This window comes from Pongo abelii, chromosome 6, assembly GCF_028885655.2.
Source record: "Pongo abelii isolate AG06213 chromosome 6, NHGRI_mPonAbe1-v2.0_pri, whole genome shotgun sequence".
Lineage (NCBI taxonomy): Eukaryota > Metazoa > Chordata > Mammalia > Primates > Hominidae > Pongo > Pongo abelii.
In genome coordinates, this window is record NC_071991.2 from 99,032,832 (window position 1) to 99,045,105 (window position 12,274).

At 37.7% G+C, this 12,274-nt stretch overlaps 1 protein-coding gene across 3 annotated transcripts in view; it reads right to left on the bottom strand.

The window, feature by feature from the left end:
• PTPN12 (protein tyrosine phosphatase non-receptor type 12) overlaps nt 1-12,274 on the bottom strand; it is a 102,278-nt gene that overhangs the window by 64,538 nt on the left and 25,466 nt on the right. For 2 of the 3 annotated variants that reach the window (XM_024249588.2, XM_024249589.3), the window contains exon 2: nt 4,166-4,274. In XM_024249588.2, the coding sequence (XP_024105356.1) occupies nt 4,166-4,274 (109 nt within the window). Of the gene's footprint in view, nt 1-4,165; nt 4,275-5,576; nt 5,938-12,274 lie in introns of those variants that run through there. The other variant, XM_024249591.3, reaches the window with a different exon arrangement.

Consider the following 12,274-nt stretch of genomic DNA (forward strand, 5'->3'; position numbering starts at 1 on the left):
ACCACAGGTGTGCACCATCATGCCCAACAAATTTGTGTGTGTGTGTGTGTGTAAAAAATCTGTGTGTGTGTGTGTGTGTGTGTGTGTGTGTGTGTGTGTTGAGTTTTGCTATGTTGCCCAAGCTGGTCTTGAACTCCTGAGCTCAAACAATCTGCCCAGCTTGGCCTCCTGAAGTGCTGGGATTACATGCATGAGCCACTGTGCCCGGGCAATGAATTAAATAGTTATCTAACAGTAAATAAGCACATATGTCTCAGTACAATTACTTTCAATATAAATTTCCAGGCCAGGTGCAGTGGATCACACCTGTAATCCTAGTACTTTGGGAGGCCGAAGCGGGTGGATCACCTGAGGTCAGGAGTTTGAGACCAGCCTGGCCGACACGGTGAAACCCTATCTCTACTAAAAACACAAAAAATTAGCTGGGCATGGTGGCGGGCGCTTGTAATCCCAGCTACTTGGGAGGCTGAGGCACGAGAACTGCTTGAACCCGGGAGATAGAGTTTGCAGTGAGCCGAGATCCCACACTGCACTCCAGCCAGGGTGACCGAGTGAGATTCTGTCTCAAAAAAAAAAAAAACCAAATCAAAATAACTAGAAATTTACTGGAGACCTACTTATCAAACTTTAGATAACTTAAAGGAAAAAAGGCATTGTCACTCTGATTACTGCACAGTGATTCAGAACTCAAGCTCTTGGACAAGGTCTCTCAATGTTGACACTCATATATTTTGGCGAGAAGTCTTTGTTTGGAGAAGGGGGCTGCATCCTATGCACTGCAGGGTGTGTAGCAGTATTCCTAGCCTCTACCTGTTAGATGCCATTAGCAGCCTGTCCACTCCCATATCCCAGTTGTGACAACCAAATCTCTCCAGACATTGCTAAGTGTCCCTTGAGAGGCAAAATCACCCTAGTGAAGGCTTTAAAACCACCTGCGTTTAAATTCTTACCCCACAATATTTAACTGTGTGACAAGCTTTTTAACCTCTCTGTCTCAGTTTCCTGTTTGCAAAATGGCACATAACAGTACTTACCTCAGAGTTCTGCTGTGATGATTATGGTAAATAATCCATTTATCACAGAAATCAGCAAACAATACAAATCAGAACTTTCAGAGGACCAGTTTAACAGTACACCACTAACCCTTCCCACTACCCCAGCCAAAACTGTAAACTTCCCCTTCTATTCTTTGCTTTCTCCCTATCCCTCATTCAAACTATATTCTCAATAACACTAATTACCACCACATGGCAGACCATATATGTTAATATGTATTGTCCATCGCCTTGACTAACATATAAGCTCAAGGGCAGGGATTTTTGCCAGTTTGTTTTTTGTTGCATTCCCAGCATACAGTACACCCTCAGAGCTTTCTGTAAAATGAGTAAATGCCAAGGGAGGCGGATGACCAGATGTTAGGAGTTTGAGACCAGCCTGGCCAACATGGTGAAACCCCGTCTCTACTAACAATACAAAAATTAGCTGGATGTGGTGGCGGGTGCCTGTAATCCCAGCTACTCGGGAGGCTGAGGCAGGAAAATAGCTTGAACCCGGTAGGCAGAGGTTATAGTGTGCAGAGATCGCACCACTGCACTCCAGCCTGGGCAACAGAGCAAGACACTGTTTCAAAAACAAAGAAGAAAATGAAACATCATATGAAAAGAGACACCTACGGCTAGATGACAGAAAAAGAAAGTGGACAGGCTAATTCTTTGAATGTGTGCATGAATAATTCCAGAGCAATGTAGGATCACCTTAAGATTATCTTGCTTAATACAAAGTATCCAGAAAGCCATGTCATCCCCTATTCTGAGGCAGACTGGTGCTATGGTCTGAATATTTGTGTCCCTCCCAAATTCATAAGTTAAAACATAAATTCCAATGCAACAGTATTAAGTGGTAGGGCCTTTAGGAGATGATTACGTCATGCCTTGTGAATGGGATTACCAGCCTTTACTAAAGAGGCCTGAGAGAGCTTGTTTGCCCCTTCCACCATGTGAGGTGCAGTGAGAAGGCACCATCTATGAGCCAGAGTGACCCTTCACCAGACAGCATATCTGCTGGTGCCTTCATCTTGGACTTCCCAGTCTCTAGAATTTGAAGATAAAAATGTCTGTTATTAATAAGCAACCCTGTTCATGGTATTTCTGTAATAGCCTGAACAGACTAAGACAACAGGTGAGAAAAGTGGAGTGTATTTTGCAAAAGCGTAATGACTGGTTACTATGTGCTAGGTACACTGGTTTGTTTCGTTTTGTTTTTGTTTTTTTTTTGAGATAGAGTCTTACTCTGTCGCCCAGGCTGAAGTGCAACGGCGCAATCTCGGCTCACGGCAACCTCCACCTCCTGGGTTCAGGCAATTCTCCTGCCTCAACCTCCTGAGTAGCTGGAATTACAGGCACGTGCCACCACGTCTGGCTAATTTTTGTATTTTTGGTAGAGATGGGGTTTCACCATGTTGGTCAGGCTGGTCTCGAACTCCTGACCTCGTGATCCACCAGTCTCGGCCTCCCAAAGTGCTGGGATTATAGGTGTGAGCCACCGCGCCCGGCCACTGGGTACACTTTTAAGCATTTAATATTAACCTGTCTATTGTGCAAATAATCCTAAAAAGTATTATTATAATCTCCATTTTAAGGATGACAAAACCAAGGCACAGAGAGGATCAGTCCAAGGTCATATAGCTAGCAACTGGTGGAGTCAGGATTTCAACTTCCAGAATCAGAACACTTTACCATTATGTTATGTTGCCACCTGTTAATTCTGCCAACACAGGCTATCCACACATCCCACAGCTGATAATAATGTAGAACAACAAAAGGATGGAGGATTAAATTGAGGCAAAGAAGTTAGTGGAGAAAAGAGGGAAAGAGATGAGAAGGAAGAGGTGTTTTAAAAGAGTTATCATGGAAGAAGAAAATTTCAAAAATAGGGATTGATCAATGGCATCAAAATAGTTCAACGTTCTTGAATAATCAATATTCTTCCTGTTAGAATAAACAGTAAAAAAAGACCACCAAATCTGGCAATTAAAAAGCCACTGGGCCCTGGGCAACATGGTGAAACCCTGTCTCTACTAAAATACAAAAAATTAGCTGGATGTGGTGGCAGGCACCTGTATTAGAGCTGTCCCAGCTCTCAGGAGGCTGAGGCACAAGAATCGCTTGAACCTGGGAGGCGGGGGTTGCAGTGAGCCAAGATCCCACCACCGCACTCCAGCCTGGGCTACAGAGCAAGACTCTGTCACGAAAAAAAAAAAAAAAAAGTCACCAAGAACTTTAAGGGCATTTTAGAGAGAACAACCTTTAAGACTGAATAAGAATTGAGGAAATGATGTAATGGAATGTAGATATTTCAAAATACTTACGAAGAAAGAAAAACGACTGGCAGCTTTAAAAGATAGCAAGTATGACGTATAGCTTTTACTGGATAAAGTGATGGCACACCTTAAGTATACTTTCAGAGTTAAAGTTATTTTGCCAGAAAACTGTGCTATTTAAGAATACAGACAGGGCACAGTGGCTCACACCTGTAATCGCAACACTTTGGGAGGCTGAGGTGGGAGGATTACATGAGCTCAGGAGTTTGAGACCAGCCTGGAGAACACAGTGAGAACCCCCACCTCTAAACAAACAAACAAACAAACAAATAAATAAATAAATAATTAGAATGTAATGCAATCAGTCTAAGACATATACTTAGAGACACATATTCAGACTGCTGAGAATAGTAGACACAGATGTTTGAGTCATCCTATGCTTCATTTTCTCATGCATAATTAATCAATTAAGGTTCTTATGTATAGACATATGAAAAATCAATATTGTTAGCATTTTATAAAATGTATTCAGTTGTCTTTATTATTTTAATGAAATAACGTCTTTGAACAGAGTTGACAAAAGATAATTTTCACTTGGATTTACAGTATTTAAAAGTATTTAGTATTAGAGCAACTGTGAGACTTAAAGGAAAAAAATTAAACAAAAATTAGGATCAGAAGGAAAAACAAAAAGCACAATTACGAATTATTATCTTTTCATGTACTTTGAAAGATAGGTTAATTACTACTTCCTTAACAGTGAAACTCAGGAAGAATAAAACTAGTTAGGTTACAAAAGGCTAATTAGCATTTCTATGTATTTTATCAAGAGCATTTCCAACTTACATGGCAGTATGTCCTTGTATCTGTTCTTTTTAACATTTTCTTCTTTTTCTCCAGTGGCTGTGGGATATATCTTTTCTGTTCTATATTTGGTAGACAATCTTCTTAACCGCTTAAAATACAACAAATAAAAATTAAAGTTTAGAGAAAGTGATATTTTAAAATTTTTAATGAAATCTGGTGACCCCAATTCCTCACAACTCATTTTCCTGTCTCTTAGCTCTTAATTTCCCCATCCCTTAATAATTAACCCCAAGGATAATTTCTTTTATAGCATAAGTGCAAACATAAGATTCATGTTTATTTCACATGAGCAGCAAAGAGGGAAAACAGAATAAAAGTAATATAATTTAAAGATATCATTAATAAGCTGAGTCAGAATATTTAACTCAGTCTTTAACATATTCGAGTAATTTCAGTGTTTTAACTAAGGGTCACAATAACTAAGTTTTAAAATCATGCCTAAAAGAATTATGTACAGGTTTCTTTATTTCTTCTCTCAATAAACCATGAGCACGCACCCATGATGTGCCAGGCTTTCTCCCAAGGCATAAGCTAATAATTACTTACAAGACATTGCAAAACAAAGTTCTTTCATATTGAATTGGAAATGTCCAACAAAGACCAATTCTGCTTATTCACTGCATTACAGAACTAGTTTGTGGGTTAGTGACAAATTCTTACCACATATGGCAGTAGGGATGTTCTTTGGGCTGGAATATTTCTGCGTGTCAGTAATACACTTCCTGCTTTCAGAAGCACTGAAAGTCAGTATTGTGAATTGTTCAAATTCTACACAACTACACTGCTGAAATTTAATTTCAAAGGAACTTTCTTTCAGGCCTCAAGACATATTGAAAGCATTCTGGTTTTACCATTCAACAAATTATTAAATACAAATAAAATGAAAAGTAAATCTGATAAAATCTAACTTTCTCACTACTTTATTTTTGCTACTTGTGATACTGATATTTAAGGAACTAAAACTGTCTATAAACCTTTCTTTTTCTTTGAAAAACTAGTAAATTTTATCATCACAATACTAGAGACCTACAACAGGAATACATTTTTTTCTTTATGATGAAGATTTACTAGAATCTTATCTGCACTGGCACAATGTCAAAGTAAAATTCCCCACATTTATGATGCTATTTCTTGTGATTTCCTGTGGTAATAGAGTTCTCCAAATGTATACATGTGTCAGAGGAAAAACTGTATTCAAAAGCAAGTGGGGGCCGAGCATGGTGGCTCACACTTGTAATCCTAGCACTTTGGGAGGACTGCTTGAAGCCAGGAGTTCAAGACCAGCCTGCTTAACAATGCAAGACCCTGTCTCTGAATTGTACTTCTACAACTTTGTCCTCCAGATAAAAATGGGACACACATGAAATGATTTATATTCAAAGTTACATACCACAGCACTTTGTTTGTTTGTTTTGAGACAGGATCTCGCTCTGTTGCCCAGGCTGGAGTGCAGTGGTGCGATCTCGGCCCATTGCAACCTCGACTTCCCGGGTTCAAGCAATTCTTGTGCCTCAGCCTCCTGAGTAGCTGGAATTACAGATGCGTGCCACCAGGTCCAGCTAATTTTTGTATTTTTAGTAGAGACAGCGTTTCACTATGTTATCCAGGCTGGTCTTGAACTCCCGACCTTAGGTGATCCACCCGCCTCAGCCTTCCAAAGTGCTGCGATTACAGGTGTGAGCCACGTGCCCAACCACTGCAGCATTGTTAGTAACAGCAAAAAACTACAAACAATCAAAGAAACCTCTTAATACAAAACTGGCTAAATTTGTTTTATTCATACCATCAAATATGAGAGAGCTGAAAAACAAATGAGTTAGCTTTTTATATACAGTAAGATGACAATATCTGAAAAATACATATTAAGTATAAATGTAAAAAGCAGGAAACATAATAGTGTACATTATATTATATACACAGCGTAGTATGTATATATGTAATATATTACTACTGGTGTTAAAAAGAAAAACATTTGCATTTGCTTGTACATATGCATATACCATCTCTGGAAGAAAAACTATTAACAAAGTATGTGTCTGTGGGGAAGGGAAATGGGTACCTAAGGAAAATGGATGGGAATGAGACATTACTATTATGTCTTTTCATATCTTTTGGATTGTATGACTGTATTGCCTGTTCAAAAAATTGAACGTAAATAAAAAAGGAAAGTAGAAAAGATTGTTTATGATGTCGTTACTCCATATTAACAAAGATCCTCATGGTTACTTATATACACATCTTGCACATTTAATTAGAATGTTTGTATTTTCTCTGCTCAAAGATTAAGCATCTGAAAAGATGTATTTTTAGATATTTATAGTATCAGTGCATTTTAAAATATTATATTTGAATCTGACGTAGAGAAGGATATCAACTTAAATAGTTGCAGAAACACAGAGGGGAAAGGAATATATCTTAGGTCAATGTCAGTGAGAAAAAATATAAGTACAAAGAGTGGTTGAGTTTAATTATAAAATGTGAATGTACCTCAGGAATGCCTGGTACAATCACTCTAAGCTTTTTCTTTTTCATTAATTCATTCACTCATTCACAGACAGAGTCTCACTCTGTTGTCTAAACTGGAATGCAGTGGCATGATCATGGCTCACTACAGCTTCAAACTCCCATGTTCAAATGATCCTCCTGCCTCAGCCTCCAAAGTGGCTGGAACCACAGGCTCATGTCACCACGCCCAGCTAATTATTATTACTATTTTTTGTAGGGCTGGGGTCTCCCCATGTATGTTGCGGAGGCTGGTCTCGAACTCCTGGGCTCCAGCAATCCTCCTGCCTCAACATTCCAAAGGGCTGGGGAATACAAGTGTGAGCCACCATGCCTAGCCCACTCCAAACTTTTCTTCTTTTACATAACAAATTATGTTATTGAGAAATGTGCAAAACAAAGCTTTTATATGAAATGACTTTACATTTCTCATAATGAACCTTGAGAACTTCTGTGTCCAAATACTTATCTAAGTTTGGATTTTCATTTATCCAGTTTTCTTAATGCCTAGCACGCCATTTCTTAAAATGCTTTCTATATTAAAGTTCAAAATGGAGAATGCTCTATTAAAATAAAAATCTAAAAAAGTAGTGTTCTTAGCCATTTTCATGCCCATCAGAGATACAAAAGTGGTCCATAAAACAAGTAAAAACTTTGTTTTGTACTTTAAAAAGGTATCTTCAAGTTGGAACTTATTTCCCACCAACAAATGTCAGCTTTATAGTAAGCTACATAAATTAAAATTCTGGATTTGGTACTTTCTTAGCTGTGTGACAATTAATATATTTAACCTCTCTGTGTCTCATCTATAAAACTGAGATAATAACCTTCACTCAGCAAAAGGTCTGGTACATAAAATGGCTCAATAAATGTTAACTATTATTACTGAACTAATTACTGGAACTCTTTAAATGTTGTTACTTCAGATTTATTTCTTTAAAACCTTTCCTAGATCAAAGATCAGAAAGAGTTGCATATTCCAGGTCAATTTATCTGCCTGAAATTGCAAAGCAGTTTGTCAAATTTGAGTGTGCTTCAGAATCACCTGGAGGGCCACATTGCTGGGCCTCATCCCAATAGTTTCTGATTCAGTAGGTCTGAGGTGGTAATTGCCTGATAATTTGTCTTTTTAAAAGTTGCTAAGATTCTACTTAAAAAAAAAATCCCATGATAATCATTTTTCTGCGTCTTTGTGTATGCTTTTTCTTTGCTTGTTGGTGGTCTCCCCACTTGCACACCTCCAAATCTTACTTATCTTTTAATTTTAAGCCCTAGCTCCTACAGTGTTTCTGATGCCCTTCATCCAGACATAATCTTCCCCTCTGAATTGTTTTACCTTTATATGTACTCTTAGAACACTTACATTTCTTACTCTTATGATAAATATATAAAGAGAATACATCTAATTTACCCTGTTAAACAATAAACTCTGTGGGTACAAAATTACCGCCAGATTAAGATCTGATTTGGCCTAGAGCAGGTTTTTTTTTTTTTTTTTAACACATCAACATTAATGTCTAAATAGTTCTTGAATAGAAGTAGCACCAAAGTTCATTTAAACTCTATGAAACAGAAAGTATCTACACATATAATTTTATTTTAACTTCCTGACCACTATTCTATTGTCTCTGATGAAGCTATTACTAGGAAAGAAACAAAAAAATTCTGTATTATTGAGAAACATAATATACTAAGAAACCTTACTCATAGACTGTATGAGAATAGCACTAAACATTAATAAAATAATTCAATTATGTAATTTAATTATTTCATACAATCCTAAAGCAAGAAATAATTTTTAATCATTTACTATATTAACTGGGCAAAAATATAGCTAAATGATGTCCGTATTAAGTTATAGGTACCCACCACACCCTTTATCATGTGTGACTTTTTTAAAAAAAGCTAAGCAAACAAACAAATCCTTTAAGAAAGCATTTGCAATTAAGTCTACCCTAAAGATCTTTATTGAGCCAGTGACTCACTCTGTTGCCCAGGCTGGAATGCAGTGGTGCAATCACAGCTCACTGCAGTCTTAAACTCCTGGGCTCAGGTGATTCTCCCACCTCAGCGTCCCTTAGCGGGTAGCTGGGACTACAGGCACGCACCGCCACGCCTGGCTAATTGTTTGTATTTTTTGTAGAGATGGGGTTTCGCCACGTTGTCCAGGCTGGTCTCGAACTCCTGGACTGAAGCTATCTGCCCACCTTAGCCTCCCAAAGTGCTGGGATTACAGCCATAAGCCACTGCACCAGCCTACCCCAGAAGTCTTTAAAAAGTCACATAAATGAATTCCAAAAATAACTGCACTCCTTTATTACTGTTCTAAAAAGTCAAGTCTGACCATTTTAGTCCCACATTTAAAAACTCTCCTATGTGTCTATCACCTCTAACATAAACCACCAAATCTTTAATTATAAGATATGTTGAATGTTGCCTGTCCAATTTTCTAGCCTCTTTTTATAATGCTCTTATTAGAGTTTGATGCTTCAGTCATATAGAATTACTCACCACCACTACTACTAGCAGTAACCCTCCACTTCTTAAACATCAAAGTTGCACAATGTTTGCTCTTACTGGTGAGCAGGGCTCTGGCTAAAGTGTTATTTCCTTTTTGAAGGCTTTCTTGAACCTTCCCTCCTTTACTGTTCCTCAGCCTTCTGCAATGAGTCCATAACACATTGTTGTATTGCCACTTGTGAAAAGTATTTCGTAAGTATTTCAGTACTTGTCTGTCTCGTCCACTAATCTATAAAACTGAAGGCAGAGATTAGACTATCTTACTGGACTTTATAGACCAATAGCTAATGCAAAGCAAAACTCTCATTACAAATTGAAGAATTATTTACTGAGCCTTCTCAGACAAGTCAGAGAAACATTTTCAATACTTAGAATTTTTGATGTAAACAAAATTCGAGTTTAATATTCACTTTGCTTTAAACAGTTTTTTATTTCTTAAAACACTAAATTTGTATTCCCCTAATCCTAAATCAATAAATGGATTCTCAAAAGCCTTCAAAATCACATGCAATGTGACTTCAAGACATCCATTTGTGTGCCAAGATTCTAGTTCTTAAAAGGGTGGGACAATTCATTGTTCATCTAAGCTCCTGAGAATGTTTAAAGTTTGTTAAATCTCTCCAGAGTCAAAGAGCTGTCTATTGGCCTGTCCACTGGATGTGTAATGGGCATCACAAACATGCCCAAATAGCACCACCATTCAACAGTAGTTCAAGCCAAAAACCTAACACTCATCCTTGATTTGTTCCTCTATCTCGCTCTTCACCCTATCAGCAAATCTTATTAGCAAAAATACAGCTAATTCTCTTCATATTCACTGAACAGACTTTGAAGTGAAAATACATTTAGACAGACAAGCGTTAAATTAATTTGTTGGCTGGATTTTAAATCAGCACAATTAATAAAACAATAAATTAACACAAAAAGAAACAGCACTAAAATGGAAATTAAGCTAACTGAAATTCCTTTTGGAATAAGATGGGATATATACAAATTAAGTATCAAAGCTGAAGATCTCTCATGCTCTGTTATTAGACCACACACCACTGCCTCAAATTCCTCAATGTTATAACACTTAAAACACAGTACAAGTTTCAGCTGGGTGCAGTGGCTCATGCCTCTAATCCCAGCACTTTGGGAGGCCGAGGCTGGTAGATCACGAAGTCAGGAGATCGAGACCATCCTGGCCAACATGGTGAAACCCCATCTCTACTAAAAATACAAAAATTAGCTGGGCATGGTGGCGCATGCCTGTAATCCAAGCTACTCGGAAGGCTGAAGTAGGAGAATCACTTAAACCAGGAAGGCGGAGGTTGCAGTGAGCTGAGATCGCACCACTGCACTCCAGCCTGGCGACAGGGCGAGACTCCGTCTCAAAAACAAACAAACAAACACACACACACACAAAAACACAATGACAACAAAAAACAACAACAAAACACAGTATGAGTTTCATAAGACACAACTTTTAGTAAATATGCACACAAGAATATACAAATATTAAAACTATACTTTGTATAGTAAATAAAAATGGAAATTACTTCAAGCTTAAGAGTTATACTGTGGCAAAATATTAAGGCTACCTAACCCATAAAATCATACTCCTTTTACGTAATTGCTCCGGAAAATTTCTGAGGCAATTACTGGAGAATTCATCTGAATTTTAAAAGGTAGCAGGTTTGGGACATAGTTCACATTCAATAACCATTGTTAAATAAATAAATTCATCTGGCTTTATATTTGAAAATTTCAACTGTCCTCAGTCAGAAAAACCACACCATCTTAAATAGTATTAATTTAACCCTACAAGTTGCATGATAACCAAACCAAAATTTCTTAAAACCCCAGCTATAAATTAATAGCGGCATACAGTAAAATTAGAGTACCAGCCAAAGTAACACTATACTATCTCAAAGTAACACTGTATTATCACTATTTTATCTCTAACTTTACAAACATACTTACATAAAAATATGCATATGGGCTGGACATGGTGGCTCGTGCCTGTAATCCCAGCACTTTAGGAGGCCAAGGTGGACAGATCACTTGAGGTCAGGAGCTCAAGATCAGCCTGGCCAACATGGTGAAACCCAATTTCTACTAAAAAATACAAAAATTAGCCAAGCCTGGTGGCGTGTGCCCGCAGTCCCAGCTACTTAGGAGGCTGAGGTTGCAGTGAGCCGAGATCACACCACTGCACTCCAGCCTGGGCGACAGAGTTCCATCTCAAAAAAAAAAAAGAAAAAATGCACATCACTATCGATAATGGTTATAAGCAGCTAAAATAACCAAAGGGTCTTTCAACTATACAACTGCAATGTCTACCTTTAGTTGCAAAATATGTAACTCTGCCTATCAAAATTCATCTTCCTATCTTTGCTCACTGTTCACCCACTGCTGCATAACAGACTAATTCTCTCCCTTTTTTTTTTTCAGAAATACATGGCTATGCCTCCTCATTTGAAGCCAACTCAGGATTGATAATAAAGAAAGTAACTTTGAAGTAAATAGGGCCAGTCTTATGAGTCCTGGAGTAATAAAATGATTCTGTGCTTTGCTCATGTCAAAATCTATGCTTCACTTATTCCCCTAATTGTCTGCCAAGCAAACTCCCTGCTTCTTACTAGCCCAATACAGAAATCATCTTCATGAAATTTTTCCTGATAGTAGTACTGGCATACAGGCCCATCATCCACTTCCTCATCTCTATCTACTTTATATACACCTCTTATCTAGAACATATCCCAGTGTACAGTAATTATTTAGATATGCACATATGCCATCCCTGATAGAACATGAATTCCCTGATTTAGACCATATCTTCTTAATTAGTAATAGCTACTATCAGCATAATCCCATAACAAATAGTAGGGAGTAAATAAACTGTTAGGTCTTCTATGTAAATCAGAATTGACCAGTATACTTAAGAATATATTGCTTACACTTCATTTTTACTTCACAATAGGGCAGCTTTAAGTCAGAGAAGCTGGGGTTCAATTCCTAGGTTTCATCAATTACTAGCGAAGGAGATCTCTCCAATATAGCTAGATAATCTTCCCTGAATGC